This window comes from Polyodon spathula, chromosome 25 (assembly GCF_017654505.1).
Source record: "Polyodon spathula isolate WHYD16114869_AA chromosome 25, ASM1765450v1, whole genome shotgun sequence".
Classification (NCBI taxonomy): domain Eukaryota; kingdom Metazoa; phylum Chordata; class Actinopteri; order Acipenseriformes; family Polyodontidae; genus Polyodon; species Polyodon spathula.
In genome coordinates this window covers 21443142-21465970 of record NC_054558.1, presented here as the reverse complement: position 1 = coordinate 21465970, position 22829 = coordinate 21443142, and the positions used below count along the sequence as shown (strand labels likewise).

The window sequence follows — 22829 nt, the reverse complement described above, 5'->3', positions numbered from 1 at the left end:
CAGGTTAAACAAGGGAGAAGTGGGAGGAGTTATAACAGAAGCCTTAACCTTTGACCTGGACTTGAATTCACGCTGTGCTGCTGCTGCTGTCGTGACACTTCCTGTCTTGATGTTCTATGTGCATGGTGCCTTCTTAGAAATATTGTTGTGGACAAAACAGAGCTGCTTTATGTTTGTACAGTAAATGGCTATATTCCAGGACATTGGATTCTGTGAGCTGCAGTAGCGTACAAACACAGAACTGGGGGGCCCAGCCCCCCCCCCCCCCCCCCCCAAATGCAGTAGCACTGCTGCGGGGTCACTCCAGCGGAACTCAAACCCTTGACCCCGGAAGTGTTGAACAGAAATGGATGTGTTCGTTTAACCAAGAAAGCGACTCATTCGTCTTCATCTTTTTAATTTCTTCTTGTTTTTGTCAGCCCAGGTATGCAAGAGGTTGCTATAGCTTTTAATGTTTTAATTCGCCGCCTTTTTAAAGCAGAATTAGAAAAATTAGTACCGAAGATGTCGGAAAGTGGGTCCAACATTGAAAGTCCGTTTTGATTGTTTTGACACAAATGGATCTTGTGTTTTTTAACGAAATAAAAATTGTACGTTACTTCACTTTGCAACACACACGAACTGTGTTTTGTGTGCACCACGCAGCACGGACACTGCACACGCACTCACACGTGCACGCACGAACACGAACACGCACACGCGCACGCACTTGTGCGAACACACGCACGCGTGCGCGGGTGCGTGCGCGTGTGCACACGAACGCGTGCTCCTTGCACGCACACGCAACGCGCAACACACGCACACGAAACGTGCACGCACGCATTGCGCTGCGTTCGTGCGTTGCGCACACGGTGTGTGTGTGTGCGTGTGCGTGTGCGTGTCTGCGGTGGCTGCTAAAGAATATTTAATCAGCACTGGGAGCTGCGGATACGACTGATCTGTGAAACCTTTATTTAAACAAGCAAGAAACACACACACACACACACATATATATATATATATGTAATGTGTGTGTGTGTAATTAGAAACCAGCAAGAACATAGTTAAAAAGAAAATCAAACAATCTTTTCTTTCTTTCTTTTTCATTTGAAAACAAAAGCAATAATACCTTTTTTGAAAATATATGTTTCAGATTTTCTTTTTGTAAAAGAAGAACCCCCCCGCCAATGTTGTAAATATGTTTCTGTTTTGTTGCTATTTTGCTCGGGCGAGTGGGGATGTCCTGCAGGGGGAGCTGTGTCTAAGGGAAGGCCAGACTCAGGATATCCAGGTGTGTGGGCTTCCCTTAGAAGGGTTCTGTCTGTCCTTATTTTTAGTCCTGTGTAATGTCCCTGATGTGTGTCACCCCGATCCCTCTCCCATACGCTCATACCCCATCCCTCTCTCATACCCCCACTCGTCTCCCATACCCCCATACCTCTCCCATACCCTCATACCCACTCATCCTTCTCCCATGCCCTCATACCCCCGCACAAACCAGGGAGAAGAGCCTTCAGACGGTTGGCTGGTTTCTGGTTTTTATTATCCATTTTTGTGTACGTGATTGATTTGAATTAAATGTCTCCCTCCAAACTGTGTTGCTGTAACATTTCTCCTGGCCTGAAATACTTCATCCCTGTGCTTTTAACACTGAAGATCCACACTGTGCTTTCAGACCTCTCTGCAGAGACATCACAAACCTTTTCACACTTTGTAATCCTTACCGTTGTCCTCTCGTTCGTGCCGCACGCTTGCACACTCACAGATTTCTGAACCTCAGCCTTCACAGTGCCTAACCTTGCAGTGTCTGATCAGGGAGAAGCGATGCGGGACATTGAAGCCACCACAGCTTCGCTTGTGCTGTGTGTTTGGTTACCTCTCAATTTCAGCAGAATCCCAGATCTCCTCACCTCTGTGCTGGCTCCATTCTCACTGAAATTCACTTACATTATTATGTTGTTCTTGTTTGGGAGGGGAGGGGGGGGGGGAGATCACCTTTAAAATGACTTGCATTGGGATTACTTTACAAAAGCATCCTCGTGAGCAGAATGACAGGGATGGGATTCTTTACCCACAGCCTCAAATGAGTCTGGAGTCATGCTTTTCAGCGTTTTACAATCCAGAAATCCAGGAGATAGGAGTAGGTGTTGCACGTGGTGAGGAAGGTAGAGTTGCAGGCTTCATCTTCCCCACAAACCTTTGCTCCCCGTCCCCCCCAAACTCCAGGGCTAGCAAGAGCACAAGAGACTGCAGACAGCGTCAGGACCAGAAATGAGAATCTTTCAGATCAAATTGAATTATTATACCTTTTAAGATAAGAATGTTGGTGCATATATATATATATATATATATATATATATATATATATATATATGTATTATATATTATATATATATATATATATATGTATATATATAGCTCAAGTCATTGTTAAATGTTTAGAGGCTTTTAAAATGTTTAATTTTCACAAACCGTGTTTTGCACACTTTGCAATTTTCCTTTAAAATGCCATAATTCTGTCAATTTTTTTGGGACATTCTTAATAAATTTTTGGTATCATGATAGACCTCAAGGTGTCACTGTTTTTGTTATTGCTTTGGTTGGTTGGTTGTTTGGGGAGGGGGGTGGTACTCCAAAAGTGTTGCCAAACCAGGGCCAAACAGTCTGAGCACATTGTTGCCGGGGGGCGATATTTCCTGCAGCACATCACACACTGATGATGTCACACATCACACCTGTTGCACACACTGCAGACCAAGTTGGTTCCCGACTCTTGTGATCAGTAGCTATAAAGTTTTTCACTCCATGTTGTCTTTGCCATGCACCGTCCACCTGACAGCGAGCACGGAGTGCAGCCACACCTTGTTATAGCACGCCTGGATCCAGCGAGGATCCCTGGTAAAATCAGGGCAGTGCAACCCAAAACAAAACATGTCAAGACTCGCTTCCAGGACTCTCTGTTGCCTGTTTAAATACTGCACAGCTCATTTATACACATTCTTTCTTTTTATATAAAAACACAACATTGTACATGCCGATAATTGTGCTGATAAACACGCATTGAAAGAAGGATCTCTCATCGACAGGTAATCTGTGTCCATGTCTCGTAGGGAGCGTGCGTGGGTGTGAATTGGGGTCTCTGCTTGATGTGGGTGTGTGTGTGTGTGAGTCGTGGTCTCTGCTTGATGTGGGTATGTGCGTGTGTGGGTGTGTGAGTCAGGGTCTCTGCTTGATGTGTGTGTGTGTGTGTGTGTGAGTCGTGGTCTCTGCTTGATGTGGGTATGTGCGTGTGTGGGTGTGTGAGTCAGGGTCTCTGCTTGATGTGGGTGTGTGCGTGTGTGGGTGTGTGAGTCAGGGTCTCTGCTTGATGTGGGTGTGTGTGTGTGTGTGTGTGTGTGAGTCAGGGTCTCTGCTTGATGTGTGTGTGTGTGTGTGTGAGTCAGGGACTCTGCTTGATGTGGGTATGTGCGTGTGTGGGTGTGTGAGTCAGGGTCTCTGCTTCATGTGGGTGTGTGTGTGTGTGTGAGTCAGGGACTCTGCTTGATGTGGGTATGTGCGTGTGTGTGTGTGTGAGTCAGGGACTCTGCTTGATGTGGGTGTGTGTGTGTGTGTGTGAGTCAGGGTCTCTGCTTGGTGTGGGTGTGTGTGTGTGTGTGTGAGTCAGGGACTCTGCTTGGTGTGGGTGTGTGTGTGTGTGTGTGAGTCAGGGTCTCTGCTTGATGTGGGTGTGTGTGTGTGTGTGTGTGTGAGTCAGGGACTCTGCTTGGTGTGTGTGTGTGTGTGTGTGTGAGTCAGGGTCTCTGCTTGATGTGGGTATGTGCGTGTGTGTGTGTGTGAGTCAGGGACTCTGCTTGGTGTGTGTGGGTCTCGGTGGGTATGTGCTGGCTGTAGTATAGTGGATGGTTATTAAATTGCTGACAGGTTTCTTTTCAGTCAATGCCCTGGCACATGTGTGCTGTTTCAGGGTGAATGTGCTGAAGTGAAGCTTCTCTCTAATCTGGCAGCTGGCTGGCGGGTAGCTGGGCTGAAGTGCCAGCCTGCTCCAGGCCGTGCTATTGAGAGTCAGTCTCATGGACACAATGCGTCCGGCAGAGCTGCAGCATCAACACTTCCCTGTTCTGCTGCAGTGGCCAGAACTAAACCATAAATAGCCCTGTGATGATGGGACCAGCACACAGCGGGACTGGGATTCAGGATATTGCACAGAGCAACAGGTAAACTGCACAGCTGCTGTGTCTGTCTTCTCTCCCTCTCTTTCTCTCTCTCTCTCTGATGTGTATTGCACAGATTATCAGACACCACAGTCAGCAGTGGCAAGAAACCTCGATGTCACAGTTAGTGGTACATGGGACACTGACGACTTTACATACACTGCCCTGACGTGGAAGAGACCCATGACAAGAAGACACGGTCTCCGAGTGAGACGGCCATGAAGACAAATAGACTTAATAAAAAACAAACAGTAAATAGCTGATCTCAAAACTATTGCTCTGAAAAAACTAGGGAGGAAATATTATTACGGCATAAACTGAGCATTAATTCAACAACCAACTGGGGAGGATCCTGTATTTGCAGATGGTAAGGTTTAAAACTGGTGATCCACACGCTTGGCTTTTTATTGATATTTCAGAGATACTTCATCAATAATCTCCACATGATGTCCGACCTCTCAAACAGGGGGGGGGGGGGCTTCTATATTGATTCATAGCTGCACCAGATGGAAAGCCTGCCACAAGCAAGGCATTGTGGGTAACAGCGGAAAGGTCTATAAAGGCGGCACGCTGTGGTGCTCAGGGTGACATCACTGTCCTATTCCTGTCCCTCCAGGCATCGCCATGACTGAACCGCAGAGCGCGCCAGAACAGATGGCTGCTGGGAAGAGCCAAGGAGGAGCAGGCAGGACGAACAAGGTAGAGCTCTGACACCTTCATAGCGCTTCTAGAGCTCAGAGTGGGATGGAATCAAAGTAGAGCTCTGACACCTTCATAGCGCTTCTAGAGCTCAGAGTGGGATGGAATCAAAGTAGAGCTCCGACACCTTCATAGAGCTTCTAGAACTCAGAGTGGGATGGAATCAAGGTAGAGCTCTGACACCTTCATAGAGCTTCTAGAGCTCAGAGTGGGATGGAATCAAAGTAGAGCTCCGACACCTTCATAGAGCTTCTAGAGCTCGGAGTGGGATGGAATCAAGACTCCCATTGCATTCCAGGCTTTACTGTGAGCCTGACTTGGCCCATTTGAAGTAAATTAGATAGAGCCTTGGTCCAAATGACGCTTGGAAAAGCTGGTTTTGTGGTTTTGATCCCGCTGCTCTCACTGAGCAAGTGATCTCTGCACAGAGCAGGCTCCATGCAGCAGCGCTCCAATGCCTCTCTGCTCTTCTTCTTCCTCCTTCAGCTCATAGTCTTTGAACTGGAGAACTTCCAGGGGCAGAAGGTGGAGTATTCCGCGGAATGCAAAGACGTGACAGAGAAGGGCTTTGAGAAAGTGGGCTCTGTCATCGTGGAGTGTGGACCGTGAGTACAGGGGCAGGGGTAGATCGGCTGAAAAATACAGACAGTCCGGCAGAACCACTTTTATCCAAACCGCTCTGGACACATGGAAATAGTCTGGGGGAAAATGTTGGGGATCAGACCTCGCTTTCAGGTCAAGGAGTTTGCTGTGATCCAAGCTCCGTTCCTCTGTTGTCATTGAGAACATGTGCTCCTCAGACCTGTCTCATTATAAGTTTAAAGGTTAGGAGAGTTGTATCCACATTCTTTCTCACAACTGCGCACATCATAATCAAGATTGAAATATTGAAATGATTTGGAGCTGCCATTGCTGCTTTGATGTTGAACATCAGGATATGTAGTACAAGTGGTTTCTCAGCCACAGCCTAGAGCCCATACTCAACAACTCCCTCCATCTCTCTCCCTCTCTCCCTCTCTCTCTCTTATGTAGATGGGTCGGGTTTGAGAGGCAGGGCTTTATGGGCGAGCAGTTTGTCCTGGAGAAGGGCGAGTACCCACGATGGGACACCTGGTCAAACAGTCACGCTAGCTACAGCCTCATGTCTGTCCGTCCGCTGCGAGTCGTGAGTAACCTGGATATTGCTGACAGGGAATCCAAGCAGGCAGGCAGAGATACATATTCACAGAGAGATACACAGGCAGGCAGGGAGACAAGCAGGCAAGGACGCAGGTAAGCAAGCAGACAGGGAAACAGGCAGGCAGGCAGAGATACATATTCACAGGCAGAAACACACAGACAGGCAGAGAGACAAGCAGGCAAGGACGCAGGTAAGCAAGCAGACAGGGAAACAGGCAGGCAGATAGACGGGGAACAAGGCAGTCAGGGAAGCACACAGAAAGACAGGCAGACAGGCAGGACAGCAAACGGTTTTAATGTTGGAACATCGCTTGCAAGATCACACAGCCTGTCTGCAGCCTGACAAAATGTATCCACTCCCACCTCCAGGACAGTGCGGAGCACAAGATCCTCCTCTTCGAGAACGCCGGCTTCAACGGGCGCAAGATGGAGATCGTGGACGATGACGTGCCCAGCCTGTGGGCCCACGGCTTCCAGGACCGGGTGGCTAGCGTGAAGTCGCTCAACGGAACGTAAGTAGGCACTCGCATGCGGGACAGGGGGTATTTAATACAGAGTCACCCAGCCAGTGCATGGGGGAAACTTTATACAGGGCCAAGGAATGCTTGTTAAGGAGCTCAGTCCACTGCAGTGCATTCCCAGTGCTGTCCCTTTCAACACTGTAGACCTGTACAGCTGTATATACAGGAGCAATGATAACTCCACTGTTCTAGTAGTCTAGAAAAGATAGCTGTACCAGCATGAATATCTATCTATCTGTTTTTATTCATTTTTTTAATGAAAGTTTTAGATTGTAGTTTTTCTGCAACATTATGTTTCATGTCAGTGTAAACTTGGCTAAGTGGCTTGATATGAGACAGTCTCTGTTTAAATGAATGACAGGCACAGGAGCAAAGATGCAAAGCTAATGTCCTTAATGAAGTCAAATGGTGTGAAATGTTACCTGTGTTATCGCCCCCTGCAGGTGGGTGGGCTACATGTACCCAGGATATCGGGGGCGTCAGTTTGTCTTCCAGAAGGGTGAATTCAAGCACTGGAACGACTGGGATGCCAACCTGCCTCAGATCCAGTCTATCCGACGGGTGCGCGACATGCAGTGGCACAAGCAAGGCTGCTTCCAGGTCCCCGCTGACCCCCCGGCACCCACCCCCATCCCCGTCATCCCCACCCCCCCCACTGACGCTCGTCTGTCGACTTCCTCTCTTCAGCCGCCCTGCCCCTCCTCCCACCCCAGCAGTGCCTGTGGCAGGGGCACCAAGAAGAGACGCATGCACAAGTGACCCGGCGCCCGCCTGGATCCGTGTGCAAACACACGCCTCTCAATAAAGATCCTTCAAAACAAACAAGCACGCCTCGTCTCCCTTATTCCTCTGAGCCTATTCTCGGCTGGGCTGGGTGTCTGTCTGCCTCTGTGCCTGTCTGTCTGTCTGTCTGCCTGTCTGTCTCTCTGTCTGTCTGCCTGTCTCTCTGTCTGCCTGTCTCTCCATCTGTCTGTCTGTCTGTCTCTCTGCCTCTCTGTCTGTCTGTCTCTCTGTCTGTCTGCCTGTCTGTATGTCTGTCTGTCTGTGTGTCTCTCCGTCTGTCTGCCTCTCTGTCTGGCTGCCTGGCTGTCTCTCTGCCTGTCTGTCTGTCTCTCTGTCTGTCTGTCTGTCTGTCTGTCTGTGTGTCTCTCCGTCTGTCTGCCTCTCTGCCTCTCTGTCTGGCTGCCTGGCTGCATGCTGCTACACCTGTTCTTTTGCATTTCGGGACAAATTACAGTAAATCAAATGACAGCTAGGAGGAGTCACCTTTGAATCAACATACATATTCAATCTCTAAGAGTGACATCACTCAGAGGGAGGAGCCCCATTGCACAGACCCCACCCACACAACGAAGGGTTCTGTTTTTAATTCTTATTGTTGTTATAAGGGGTTTTATGTCATTAAAAATGATTTTATTTCTCTCTGAAAATTTGCTCTTGCATTTGTGCTTGATTCAAAACAGTGTCCTGCAATAGCCAGGCCACCACTCTCCAGCAGTGAGACTACCGGTCAAACAAACACAATACTGCATCTACCCACCGGATGGCACTGTGTGCTAAGTGAAGAACTGCAGTTTAACAAAACCTTAGTTACAACACTGGCCCACCGGGTTTGAAAGGATCTTTACCAGCTCTATGAGTCTTTCCACCCAATCTAATCTACCACTCTCTATAAGCAACACCCCCCAATATCAAGAACTGCAAACAAACATGAGTAAAGTCATTCTAATAACTGCTTGTTAGGAGGCTGTGTGGTCCTGTGGTTAAAGAAACAGGTTTGTACCTACGAGGTCAGTGGTTCAAATCTCACCTAAGCCCTTGACTCAACAAGTCACTGAACCTCCTTATGCTCTGTTTTTGGGGTGAGACGCTGTTGTAAGAGACAAGCTGCTCATGCATAGTTCACACACCCTAGTCTCATATCTTGTAAAGAGCTTTGTGATGGTGGTCCACAATGAAAGGCGCTATATAAACACTATTATTATTGTTCATATCGGTTGTTTGTCGAGACGGTCAGTGAAAGTGTCTGTTCATACTATGCAGTGTCAAAACTGAGATAGTGGTAACGTTTTGTTTATATATATATATCTGATGCCGTGGAGCTAACTCATCCGTACAAGACTGAAAAGACACTTTTCTATTTGTAGACCAATGATTCGAGGAGCCTTTGTCTTTGTCAATGTCTCCAATATAAATGTGCATGCAATACGATGCTATGCGTTGCCTGTCTTGTTTTTATTTCAAACTGTGTAATGGTTGCAAGGGCAGTGTGCAATAGAGAATCCCATGCTTCACCTGCTGCCCACAACATTCAACTGGGCTTGGAAACGTTTGCTTGCATTTGACTTTGACAATGAACCAATGTTATAGGTATAAGACATGCTCGGTCATTTCAACTGATGCACACTGATTGCAGCAACAGGTTTACAAGAAACGCATGTTAAATGACATCTGATGCCTGCCTGTTTGAAATATCCAGTGGGCAGCTTTGTCAGCCCTGATGATGAGAGTCTATGCCTGCTAACTCTCTCTCATACACACACACTGTATATTATACAATAGCAGGTCCCTGTTGAGTATTCCTAGTTCAGACAATGTGCCAGTCAGGCTCAGTGGTGTCTGGATGGAACCCTTTTGTTTCCTCTAAGAATGCATGGCTTTCCACAAGCAGCTCACCCCTAAAACGAGTTGTTTCACTCTCCCTACAGCAGCATTCACCAGCAGAATAAATCTTTGACACAATTACAACGTGCAGCCACCAGGTGACGCTTGATTGCTATGCAAAAATCATATTTAAATAAACTACAGCGGCAAGAATTGACCACCAGGTAGCACTATGTACTATGCAAAAAAAAAAAAAAAAAAAACCTTAGTTGTGCAGTTAGGGTCAGGGTTGGAGAATGAGGTGCGCTGCACAGCAAAACATCTACAAGGAAAGATCAGGACCGGGACCAACAGAGACTTTCTGTGTGCCGAGAGTGCCGCAGCTCGCACACATCACCTTTCAGAGCTGCTTTCTGGGACGCTATGCAGAGTGACCATGTGCAGCGCTGCAGTATTACATTCCAAAACAGATGGGAATCGTCACAGCAGTGCAGTATGACTGAGTACCACGCATTTAACTTGAGATTTTATTGCGAATGAACTTGCATATGGGCAACAGAGTAAATGCAAAATACATTCTTGCCCCTTGATGTGTAACACAGCCTGAGCATTATAGACACTGCCCCCTAGTGTATAACACTGTCAATGAGGTGATTGGAGTTTTTTTTTTGCTATACTGATATGGGATGGATAATGATAATATTAATTATAATAGCTATGGAGTGGGCTTGCTCAGCCCTGTGTGTGTGTGTGTGTGTGTGTGTGTGTGTGTGTGTGTGTGTGTGTGTGTGTGTGTGTGTGTGTGTGTGTTTACATGCATTGACAGCCCAGTCAGCACTCTGTCTCATTTCCAGCACAGTGCAGAACGCAGCGAGCATGCCCCCTTGACAGGCTCGGTGCCCTGGCTCAGAAAGCCCTGTGCTGGGTCTGGCAGCAGCTTTGTTCAACAGCCTCTGCCCCGGCTCTTGGCACTGGCAGGGCTGATTCTTGCAAACTCTGAACAATGCCAGTGCCTTTGAAAATGAAAGCTAATGAAATAACTGGACAACCTGATACGCTCGGGAACAAAGGGCCCCCCAGGTCAGATGAGCGCAGGCCCCATTCACCGCTAATCTGCCCTGATTTACCAGCTGTCCTTCTGGAACTGGTTTAGAAATCATTCTGCCAGCGCCACTTAGCGTGCCGCTATAAATTGAGCCCCGCTGCCCCGTACCTCACTGGCACAAGTAGGTACTGGTAAGAGCTGCTGTTACTACAACATTACTGCTGCTACTAATGTTAATATCAGCAATGCCATTGGTTTGTACTGTTCTGCTGTGTATCGCTCACCACTCTGTGTCTCCTCCCCGTTCTCCTCAGCACTTTTCTACTTAACAAAGCATCCGGATCACAATGGCAACAGACCACCAGACTTCTGCATCCAAACAGCAGCAGCCGGGAACCACAGCATTCAAGGTGAGAGATGAGGGGGAGAGGATGGGGAGGCTGAGGGCAATGTAGACAAGACAGAGGAAAGAGTGGAAGAGAGAGGGAGAGATGGAGCAGAGGGAGTGACAGAGAGCTGGGGAGCGAGCGTACAGAGATAGCGGGTGAGAGAGAGAGAGAGGAGCAGAGAGAGAAAGAGGAGCAGAGAGAAGGTGGAGAATGTTCAGAGTTACTGACAGGATTTCTCCCTCCTCTCAGATCGTTATCTACGAACAGGAGAACTTCCAGGGCCGCTGCCATGAGCTGACTGGACCCTGCCCTGACCTGAGGGAGTTCGGAGTGGAGAAAGTGGGCTCCATCCTGGTGCAGTCCGGACCGTGAGTCCAGCATGGGGGCAGGAGAGAGTGCAGGGACTGCGGACAGATTGGGGAGGCTTGATGGGGGCAGGAGAGTGGATGAGATTGGTTTAGGGGGTAATGAGTCCTGATGACAATCAGTGGTGTGGGGGTAGTGTTGGATTATTCTTCATGATGATGCTGCAGAGTAAGCTCAGAGCTGTTGAGAGATGCTGAGTGCTGTTTAATGTGCTTGGAATTCTGCAGTGGAGAGCTGCCATTGAGGGCTGTGTCAATGTGCAGACTCTCTCCCTCTCCCCTTCCTCTCTTCTCCTGTCTCCCTCCTTTCCCTACTCTCTCCCTCCCCTTTCTCTCTTCTCATGTCTCCCTCCTTTCCCTTCTCTCTCCCTCTCCCCTTTCTCTCTTCTCCTGTCTCCCTCCTTTCCCTACTCTCTCCCTCCCCTTTCTCTCTTCTCCTGTCTCCCTCCTTTCCCTTCTCTGTCCCTCTCCCCTTTCTCTCTTCTCCTGTCTCCCTCCTTTCCCCTCTCTCTCCCCTCTCCCTGCTTTCACTTCTCATTTCCCTTTCTCTTCACTTTCTGAACTCTACTCTACCCCCCTCCCCTCTCTTGCCTTTCCACGCTCCCCCTTCCCCTCCCCCTCTCATCATCCTTCTCCTCCCCTCTTGTCTTGCCACACTCCCCCTCCCTCTCCCCCTCCTCTCTCTCTTCTCTTCTCTTCTCAGCTGGGTTGGCTACGAGCAGCCGAGCTGCAAGGGAGAGCAGTTTGTGTTTGAGAAGGGAGAATATCCTCGCTGGGACTCCTGGACCAACAGCCGTCGCAGTGACACCATCTCTGCCTTCAGGCCAATCAAAGTGGTGCGTACCTGTGACATGGGGGCGGGTGTGAAGGAAGGAAGGATTGTATAATTACAACCAATCTCATGAGCTACTAAAAACTCTGTCTGTCTGTCAACGGTGTCTGTCTGCCTGCCTGTCTGTCTGCCTGTCTTCTGTCTCTCTGCCTGCCTGTCTGTCTGTCTGTCTGTCTGTCTGTCTGTCTGTCTCTCTGCCTGCCTGCCTGCCTGCCTGTCTGCCTGCCTGTCTCTCTGTCTGTCTGTCTGTCTGTGTGTATGTCTGTCTGCCTGTCTGTCTGTCTGTCTGCCTGTCTGCCTGTCTGCCTGCCTGTCTGTCTGTCTCTGTCTGTCTCTGCCTGTCTGTCTGTCTGTCTGTCTGTCTGTGTGCATGTCTGCCTTTCTGTCTGTCTCTCTGTCTGCCTGCCTGTCTGTCTGTCTGCCTGCCTGCCTGTCTGTCTCTGCCTGCCTGCTTCTCTGTCTGTCTGTCTGTCTGTCTGTCTGTCTGCCTGCCTGCCTGTCTGTCTCTGCCTGCCTGTCTCTCTGTCTGTCTGTCTGTGTGTATGTCTGTCTGTCTGCCTGCCTGTCTGTGGTTGACTTTCACAGGGCAGCCAGGATCACAAGATTGTCATGTATGAAAACCCCAGCTTTGCTGGGAAGAAGATCGAGATCATTGATGACGACGTGCCCAGCTTCCATGCACACGGATACCAAGAGAAAGTCTCCTCCGTGAGGGTGCAGAGCGGCACGTGAGTGCAGGGGAGCGGAGAGCACAGCCACTACTAATTCACATACAGCAGGGGGGTGCTTGCTTTATGATTGAAGGACATGCTGGATTCGAGCCCTCATTGTCCTGACCCTCGGGAACTCTGTGAGTCCAGTGTGTGTGTCCCGTGAAGAGAGCGCTACTTGCACAGCCTGTCCTGTTCTCTTCCTGTAATTGGACAATGCTCCTGGCTGTTTCAGTGCTCAGTGTACGGTGCATTGTTTGTAAATCCCTCTTTACAGACACAGAGCTGGCAGCTGCTGACCCTGTTGCCCTGAGCAGCTCCGCACAGCTAAGTTCTAGAAGTCCTCAGAGCTCCAGTCCAGTCATCCCTTCACACGCCACTGTTACTGCTTAACTACAACACAAGGGCCTGCACTGGGGAGGCCAACGACCTCTCCCCTCTTCATCAGGACAGCTAGCTTGCATTACAGACACACAGAGAGAGGGATGATCAGACAGACAGAGCCTGATCTCTCCCTCCCTTTCCCCTCACAGATGGGTGGGGTATCAGTACCCCGGATACAGAGGGTATCAGTACCTGTTTGAGAAAGGGGACTACAAGGACAACTTGGAATTCGGCGCCCAGCACCCCCAGATCCAGTCTGTGAGGCGCATTCGGGATATGCAGTGGCACCAGAGGGGGACTTTCCACCCCAGCAACTGAGCCACCAGAGTCCTGGGACCCCCTCACCTCGTTGAAGACGAGATGGACCTCCTCCTTTCCAGTGACCTGCCTACTGACTCATACACCCGCCACCCGTGTTATTAAGATTGCCAGTGTTTACTTACCAACTGCTACAACAAACCAATAAAGCTTTGTGCTTCAAATTGAAACTGTGAGTTGCTGTCTGTTCCTCTCCCTCTCTCTCTCTCTCTCTCTCTCTCTCTCTCTCTCTCTCTCTCTCTCTCTCTCTCTCTCTCTCTCTCTCTCTCTCTCTCTCTCTCTCTCTCCTGCACAAGAGCATGGAGCAATTCAGCTACTGCCATAGCAATAAAATAATAATAATAATAATAATAATAATAATAATAATAATAATAATAATAATAATGACAGAGCTGCAGGTGTTGCTGTGTCTCTGTGGCGAGCTGCAGGGTTTAAGAGATCACAGATATTATTTCTGTGTCTCTCTGCAGGATCCTGCGTGCTATTTGATTAGTTCTCTCATTTGCATAACTCGCACAGTTGTGAACAACATCACTGCAGCTCAGAGCGGCTCCTCCAGCGACCCTCCCCTCCGCTTCACAACCAGCAACCACTAGACAGTGTGTGGGCATCTTCGGCCCGCTGGAGTTGCTATGGAGATGGGTTTTATTTATTTCTTTTATTTATGGGGTGGGTGTGGGCTAGGGTGCGATACGATTTAAAAATTCCAATACATTTGTTTGGATTTGTATTGATCCTCACCCCACGCTCTGCCTCCCCTCTCTCTCCCTTCTCTTCTGTACTGCCACCTTTCACCAGCAGGTGGCAGCATGTGTCAAAGAATGGGCCGAGCCTCTCTGAATCACGCTGCTACAGCAGGTGCCACCGTTTATTCTTTCTATTTAACGGGTAAACTAAACACAGTCTGGGACGTGTGTGTGTGATAACATAGTGACATTCATGAACACAGAGTCCCAGACAAACGCTTGTCACAATAAAAGTGAAGACACTATAATTAAACTGTCAAGATCCTTCGCTGGTTTAGATCATTAAACAGACCCTCGTGTAATTATGCTGCTGATCAGAGCTGAGCCCTGGCTTGGCCTGGCTTTAGGACCTGTGCGATGTTTAGATCTCCTTATCTGAGCACTACCTACCCGCTCTGTCACGGTCACCACGGTTATGAATGGCATGCAGCACTGTCTGCTTCATTATTGCTCGAATTACCCCCCAATTCTCCTCTGTGTCCCTCAGAGCGCCTGTCTCAGGATCACGCCTACGAGGCAGCGCCGTCTGGATGAAAGAATGAACGCAGCACGTTGCCATGGGAACAGCAGGCCCAGGCATTACCATGCTCTGATGATGTTATAAATTCTTTTAAAGTTGTCAGGTCCGTTTGAGAGAGAGAGGGGGAGAGAGAGAGAGAGAGATGCAAAGCTTAGGATATCAGTTTTAAAGTTCATTAATTTGGGACGAGAAGCAGGAGGTGTCTGTATGGTTCTAACTACAGGACTTGGGGGAAGGCTGTGCAGCCCAGTGGTTAGAGCTAAGAGACAGGGAGGGAGACAATGTGGTTCAGGCTAAGACAGGGACTGGGAGGAAGGCTGTGCGGCCCAGTGGTTAGAGCTGAGAGACAGGGAGGGAGGCAGTGTGGTTCAGGCTAAGACAGGGACTGGGGGGAAGGCTGTGCGGCCCAGTGGTTAGAGCTGAGAGACAGGGAGGGAGGCAGTGTGGTTCAGGCTAAGACAGGGACTGGGGGGAAGGATGTGCGGCCCAGTGGTTAGAGCTGAGGAACAGGAAGGGAGTTGATCCCTAAGCCCTAACCTCTGGTTACAATGGAGCTGGTTCATTTTCACAAATCTTGTCCAGACGTTTATCAAAGACTCCAAGCCTCCCCTAATCTGATAATCTGCTGATTTGATTGGAGTTTGGATGCAGGCTGAGATTATGAGCTCACTCCTGCGCACTAATGATCTCAGACTGCAGCCAGGACTGAGAGCCATTCCTGGGTTCAATTCCAATTCCTTTTTAAAATCAACCCCAAATTCCAAATTCCAATTCCTTTTTAAAATCAACCCCAAATTCCAAATTCCAATTACTTTTTAAAATCAACTCCATATTCCAGTTCCTTCGAAGGAATTCAGTAATTTAACAATGTTGTACGTGTTCAGCTGCTTTCATTTGAAGCCAATTTAATTGACTAACAGTGACTTCAGTTTCAGTGATGTGTTGCTACTGTGAGAAGCTCATTTTAACGGAATGCTGCTAATTGCAATTTTAACACAGCCACTCTCCATAGGCAGAGGAAGAAAAGAAGCTGTGGTTCTAAATAGCCCCCCCCCCCCCCATACAGCAGACACAAAACAAAACCCCAATGCACCTTCACCGAATCAATACAAACAAAGCCAATACATAATTAAACACGGCTTAGAATGATTGAGAAAGTGACTCCAATCACTCATGCTGTGACTGTACATCAATATGAATTTCCTTCCTACCTCAGCATAGCACCCAGGACAAGGGCTCTCCAGTGGCAATGCAGTGGCAGAGTAATGGTTCTGCATCATTTCAATTCTCTATTCCAAAAAGCACAATTATAACATTACACCACCAGGTGGCACCAATCACTATGTAAACGCCCCATTGGAATCAACACCTTCAAATAGGCAGTTGTTTTTTTTTTTAAACACATTCCTGATTACAGAGCAGCAGTCAAATTGCAATCTAACTACAGTCTGTTAGCACTGTGCTGCTTTTCATTCAGAAGTCTAACGCTGCCAACTTTATATATATATATAAAGTTATTGTAATAATGTAGACAGTAAACTAAACAACGCCATTAAAATGGATTACAAGAACAAGGACTTCTCCCAGCTAGGAGGTGCTGCCTGCCCCCAGGGACGGATGGGGGAGGGGGGGAGGGGCGGACGGGCCCCCCTCCCGGATGGGGGAGGGGGGGGGAGGGGCGGACCTGTGGAGGAACGGATGCCCTACCCCCGCGCGCACCCGAGTGAGCGTGAATCACGCCGACTGCTAACCAGACGCCATCTGGAAGAAGAGACTGATCAATCTCACTCGCTGATTAGCAATTTGCAGAGCCCAGCGCATGTGTCTAATTGGCTTTTCAGATCTGTTTCCAAAACAGGTGATGGGGGAGAAGCTGTTATTCAGCAGTCAGAGCAGTTGCCTTGTAATAGACAGAGCGCTACCTCTTAGACAAGCTCCCCATAGTAAACGCAAAGCCAGGTGTAATAAAGCACAGGTAAGCATGGCTAAGCCCTGAGGGGTATGGTAAAGAAAACATTAAAAAAAAACACTTCAGAAACTAGCACAAGGAGAAGTGATAATGTTGCTCATGTTAGAGAGTGACACCGTGTAGGAATGATAAAGCATCACTTTCATTTCAATTTCTGTAAGCACACCTGTTTCACATTGTCCTTTTCGCTCCTAAATGGCATTTAGCGTCGCGTTGCAAACATGACGGGGCATTTTCAATACTGCTCAATAAGGGGAGGCAGAGGCTCAGCCTTGGTTAGCACCCCTGTGAAGGGTTAACTGTGCTGTTTGCAGTGCTGGCGACAGTGTTGAAGACACAGGTGTAGATTCATCGCTTCAGAATACCAGGTGTTCTTTCACTCGAGAAAAACAATGTCATTAACTTAATTAGCTTGAGCTCACGCCAATCGCTTTTAATTAATTGAAACTCTTGATATCTCAGAATATATATATATATATATATATATATATATATATATATATATATATATATATATATCGATATATATAGATATTATCAGTGGCCGGAGTTCATTGTTCCAGGTCGATTGGGAGTCTGGTCTTGCGGAGCACAACAGAAGAATTTTAATTGACGTGAATGTGATCTAACTTACGTGCACTAATTGTGCTGTACACTAGGGGGCAGTATCTCCAATGCATTAACTGTGTTATACACTAGGGGGCAGTCAGTGTCTCCAATGCAGTTTTATTTTACTAAATAAGTAATATATATATATATATATATATATATATTATATATATATATATATATATATATATATATTTTTTTTTATTTTTTTTAAAATAAATAAATAAATAAATAAATGCAGTGATACAGCAATACTGCAAGGAATTTAGACGAAGGGGCAATTTATTCTACAAAAAAGCTAATCTTATTTAGGGCGCACTGCAGGTTATTTCCTGATTTCGGGATCCTGATCCCGGCGATGCGATCCAGCTCCGTGTTTTCCAGGGGCTCTTGGTCTAGCTCGCAGGGGAGGAAGTAACTCGCACAAGCGCGTCTGCTACAGCCTTGCGAAGCAGCAGGGAGAAGCGGGGCTGTGACAGGGGCAAAAAACACCAACTGTTACTAGAAAATCGCAAAAAAAGAAGGTGCGCTATCAGTAATACCCGGAGACGATGAAGATCAGTCGAAACGCGCGATCGCAATTCATGAAGACATTTAAAAATACGCATTTTGTTTGTTAGATGAGAGACAGGCTTGCCCGGAGAAGGATCGTGTCTAAGAACATTTTTGCCTTTAGAGATATTCTTTTTATATATATATATATATATATATATATATATATATATATATATATATATATGCTTTTCAAATTGATTTTTTTTTTTTTTTTTTTTTTTTTGCAGAGACAGTGGGAAAATGAAGACATTTCACAACAGCTAGCTTTCAAAGGATCGTCGTCTTAAATAATAAAAAAGAATCGCTCAAAGAAGGCGGTTGTTCGGTGACCTTCTTAAAAAAAAAAGAAAAAAAAAAAAAAAAGCAAGCAAGCAAGCAAGCGTATTCTTTTTTTTTTTTTTTAAAGATTTTGCAGTTTGGTTGATAACCATCGACCACTTCATCAGGCAAGAAAATGGAGAAGCGTTCGGTTTGGCTTTAACTATTCGTGTGACATTAAAAATATACTTAATTCACCTCCTAACACGGCAAAGAATATCGAATATCTTGTGCACAGAAACGAAACTACTCAAGACTGTTTTCTTTTTCTTTTTTTTTTTTAACAAACAAACAAACATATAGCTGTAAGAACAAATATAATGAGGGGTGAATGTAGCTGTAATAATATTAAATGCAAGCCAAGAAGTTAAAAAAAAAAAAAAAAACATAAATCCTATTTTTGTTCTGTCTCCAGATCATAACAAGGAAACTGGCCTCATTTTCTCTTGGTTTTTGGATGCTTTTAAGATTTATTTAGTATTGGAGAAAGAGGAACTTTTTTTTTTTTAATTTTTAATTTTTATTTTTTATAATTCTGCACCCGTTTTTCAAATCGTTGAATTGTTTTTTGGGGAGAATTATCCAAAACCGGTTTCTGGCAAGTAGCCCTCGGAGTTTATTTCTGTGTGGCCTCGGAGGTAAAGTGCGGTGTGTTCCTCAGCACGACCCCGGCTTTGACAGCTCGGACTGGGATACCCCACACAGCAAGACCGCTGATTCCAGCTCTTCTGTGCGAGATTCAAATTGGCTTCCACTCGAAATAAATTTTAAAAAAAAATAACAGTTTACAACTGAAATACTTCCTTGTGCCATTTTTATTTGTACAGCAGGAAACAACCAGCAACAAATCTGTGTTTATTTTACAGAAGCCGATTTTCTCCTTCCCCCCCTCTTCAAAAAACAATAAGGCCCCCCCCCCCCATCTAAAAAAAACAGTATTAGTCTGTCCAGTTTGGTAGAATAATATTAAGAGACAAACAGAGCGGCTGTGTTTGTTACTGACGGGTGGGAATTCGTTTGAATTAGTTTTTGGGGGTTTTGGGGGGGGGGAATTCGTGTTTTTTTTTTTTTTTCCTTTTCCCGTGTGGAAGATGGCGGACTTGGAGGCGGTGCTGGCTGATGTCAGCTATCTGATGGCGATGGAGAAAAGTAAATCTACCCCGGCGGCCCGGGCTAGCAAAAAAATCATATTGCCGGAACCCAGGTAAAGCATTTCTCATCGCTAATGTATCACGGCGTGTCCGTGCGTTGCTGTGATTGAAGCTCTGTGCGGGGGGGTGGGGTAGGGGGGGTCATGTTAGCTGTCACTGGGTAATCCTGTTTACTGCTAGTCCAGCTAAATAACCTGCAACTCATCACGTTAAACAAGACGAACGCGCTCTCAGAAAGCAATGCATACATATTAATAAACCATCGCATGATCAATGCAGCATTTAAGCAAGCAAAATAATGATTATATATATATATATAATTGCTGCCAATAAATATGAAATTGTACAGTTGCAAATTAACAGCATAATCTAAACAATAAAACACTATTTTCCTGTCGCAGACAATAAACAAAACAGCATTCCTTCATTCGCTCCTACATACATACATGCATGCATACGTACATACATACACACATGCATATGGACTGATCAAAAGCAATGTAACGGGTCATGGCCCTCAGTAGCTATTCAGCAGCACGGCTGTATTATTAATATTAGAGCGAAACCCTGCGCCCATTCCGACGGGAGATTGTAATACAGCAGAGGGGGGTACATATCTGATACAGCGCCAGAATGCTTTGTTTTTGCTTTGTGTGTTTATAATGGTAGGCTGCACTGTGCTTTTCTTGTTTCGCAACTCACCTTTGTGGCATGGGTAACACACAAGCTAAGCTTTGGCAGACAAACACAGAGAGTCAAACTGCAAATGGACTATTGCGTGGTGTCACCTTTAAAACGGGGTCCCGCCCGTCCTCTGGCAGCGTTTGAGTGAAATAGTGTGTTTAATGCAAGGACATTGAGCCGCTGTTTGAATGTGTATTCACTGTTACCCGAAACCTTGCCCTTCTGCAGATCTGAATAGTAATTTAAGAAAATCATACTTTTAACTGTAGGTCGCGGGTGTGTTGACAGGCCTCAGGAGCTGTGTGGCCACCTAATATCACGTTTGTTTGCGTAGTGAAGGAAAGTCAATATTTAGCCTGGAAACAATCGCGCGTTTGTGTAGTGGTTGCCACAGTGTGCATACAGGTACTGTACAATATAGGGGCCGAATAAAAGGGTTTACCTAGTTACATTCGGTTAGTTTCAACAGTGGTTGGCGTTTAGGTATGGCATGTAAAACGCTGTACTGTACAGGCCTATGAGGAAAAATATGCTAGTAAAATAGAGCAGTAATTGCACGGCAGAGAGACTAATCTAATGGTATATAAATGCTACTAGCTCACCCCCTCTATAAAGTGCAGTGTGTATAATTGGAGTTTATCACATCAGCTGCCTATTGAAATCAAATAAATAGGTTATGGAGAAATGCAGTAAGCAAGTGCATTACACTGTCACAGGCTAGCCCAAAAAAAGTCTGTCCGGTCCTGCACAGTCAGCTCACAGCTTGCAACCCAGCGAAATCTCAATTAATAAAATAGGATACAATGCAGCCATCTGCTTTTAATAAGATTAAAAAAATAATGCATCTGAATGGGCATATCTGGCTTGGGGCAGCAGCGTTTGTTTGAGGGAAGCTGAAAATCCTTAAATAGGGTTTAAAAAATAAATGCTTGGTTGCCAAACTGTGGTTAGCAGTGTAATGTATAGTCCTGGTGTTAATTCTAGCACCAAGACCTGTGATCCAGCGCCAGATACATGAGATTTTAGCACCCCAGTAACTGTTAGGGGTGAAGTGCTTTGAACTGCGGCAGGCTGCAGTGATCAGATGGTTTCTAGTTGCCATGCCTGTATATTCAGATTTTTGCAGGGATTATATCGCCAGCCTCAATTAATTGATGCGTTAAGAAATAAATAAACAAGGAGGCTTGGTGATCCAGTGGTTGGAGAAAGGGGCTTGTCACCAGCTAGTTCCCAGTTCAATCCCAGCCACTCACTCACTGGGTGTGACCCTCAGCAAGTCACTTAACCTCCTTGTGCCCCGTCCTGTGGATGAGGTGTAAAACCAAGCTCCTAGTGACTCTGCAGCAGCAGTTGTGATGCACAGTTCAGCCCTAGTCTCTGTAAGTTGCTTTGGATAAAAGCGTCTGCTAATTGATTTAGGCCTGCTTTGTTTTTGTTTGTTTGGTGACCCTGTATAGTCTACAGGATAGATCCTGTGATTAATCCAAGTGCCACTGAGCAGAACAGACTGGGATGCACTTTACTGTGATCCCAGATAGTGTTCCATCGCTCCTGAACGAGTCGATATTCATCAAGTGAAGTCACAGCGGGGTCACAGTGACAGTAGGGATGCAAATGGAGTATGATCGGTTTGTTTGTTTTTGACGTTAAGGGATAGTAATGCAAATTGTCTACATGCAGCAAAGTGTGCAGCAAGCTCCAGAAAATGCCAGCCTGAGTAGTGCCAGAAGGCTTTTTCATTGTAAAACAATAAATACAAATAAAATCGGTTTCGCTTTGGTTTGATCTTTTTGTCGCTGTTGTTGGTTTGGAAATTTATGCAGATGTGAGTTTGGGTGTGGGGGAAAATCATAACCATTGCATCCCTAGTTGACAGAAAACGATAGTAGTATAATGACTAGGCTGTATCTGAGTGTGTAAGAGTCTATTACTAATGTGCCTTAGTGAGTTAGTGCAGTGATACAGCACTGTTGGCTTCTAGACCAGAGGGAATGGTTATTGCCTCCTCTTCTTGCATCAGTTACTTCCCCAACTCCAGGCTCAACCCTGCTGTTTCTGTGATGGGTCTGGATCTGATATGAGCGGATCGCAGTCCTGTATGGTTCCATTCTCCTTTTTCTGGTTGAGCTTTGGGTCTCCAGGTTCTGGACCCTGTGCCCCCATGGCAGTTGGGATTGTAATACAGTATTCTTTTCTGGCTGATCTAATAAGCATAACCTGCACCCTTCAGACTGACTGATCTTTAGTGTTCAGATTATTTAAGGCGTCAGCCTGTCCAGCGTGTCTTCAGGATCCTAGCTTTTTAAATGGTTACTTGCAATCAGATCTCTACCCGTGGCTTGTGGCTTGTCATTGTCTCTGCTGGGGTCGGGGGTAAGTCACTGAAGGTTATTGACCATTTGTAGTTTTTTTTAGTTTCAGTTTGAAATGGCAGAGTGCTACTGTGTGTGACTGTGTGGTATTCAGATTTGTTTTATTTTTTAAAGGAAGTCAAATCTTGTTTATCTTCTAGTTTATCCTTTGCTCATCAAACCTTGGGGTATTTTTTCTTTGGTTGTTTTGTGGTATTGTGCACTGCAAGATACAGGCTGGGTGTCTGTTGAAGCACTCTGGCCCCTGCCTCTATATAATATTCTCAATGAGTTCAACAGATCCCAAGAGCAAGCAGCACTGCAGCAGTAATGCAGATAGGGTTGTTTTGAACTGGACCGAGCCTCTGCCTTTAGAACTCAAGTCCAGGGTTGGGGGGTACAAGTCCCTGTTCTGCTGCCCCACCCTGTAAATGGGAACAGGACATCATTCCAGACAAGATATTGCACGATTGCATCTCAGTAGATCTGCCCAGAAAGATTAGCTTTAAATAATGTGTACAACCTTGTGGCAGTTTGGGATGTTGCTGACTTGAAATCTCTGCCTGCCGACACCTTCTCCTGCTGTGGGATAAAAAAAGGATGTAATCAGAGAGATTGCAGTGGTTTGTTTCAGCAGCAATGTAGAGATACTCTTGCTAGAAGTCACCAGTCATCTCATGGAAGTTTAGA

At 46.4% G+C, this 22829-nt stretch overlaps 3 protein-coding genes across 5 annotated transcripts in view; all 3 read left to right on the top strand.

Moving 5' to 3' along the window:
* Positions 1–253, top strand: part of LOC121299875 (uncharacterized protein KIAA1671-like) — a 46432-nt gene extending 46179 nt beyond the window's left edge. For all 3 annotated transcript variants that reach the window (XR_005947477.1, XM_041228055.1, XM_041228052.1), the window contains exon 13: positions 4–253. The gene's annotated coding sequence lies outside the window, so the exon portion shown is untranslated. The remainder of the gene's footprint in view (positions 1–3) is intronic.
* Positions 254–4034: 3781 nt separating this feature from the next.
* Positions 4035–7348, top strand: LOC121300271 (beta-crystallin B3-like). The gene is made up of 6 exons (XM_041228772.1): positions 4035–4193; positions 4807–4889; positions 5376–5494; positions 5922–6054; positions 6438–6580; positions 7033–7348. The coding sequence occupies exons 2-6, from the start codon at positions 4815–4817 to the stop codon at positions 7346–7348; spliced, it is 786 nt and encodes a 261-aa protein (XP_041084706.1). The 5' UTR covers positions 4035–4193; positions 4807–4814.
* A 2992-nt stretch (positions 7349–10340) lies between these two features.
* On the top strand, positions 10341–13406 carry LOC121300393 (beta-crystallin B2-like). The gene is made up of 6 exons (XM_041228992.1): positions 10341–10429; positions 10553–10648; positions 10877–10995; positions 11696–11828; positions 12410–12552; positions 13068–13406. The coding sequence occupies exons 2-6, from the start codon at positions 10586–10588 to the stop codon at positions 13234–13236; spliced, it is 627 nt and encodes a 208-aa protein (XP_041084926.1). The 5' UTR covers positions 10341–10429; positions 10553–10585; the 3' UTR covers positions 13237–13406.
* The last annotated feature ends 9423 nt before the right edge of the window (positions 13407–22829 follow it).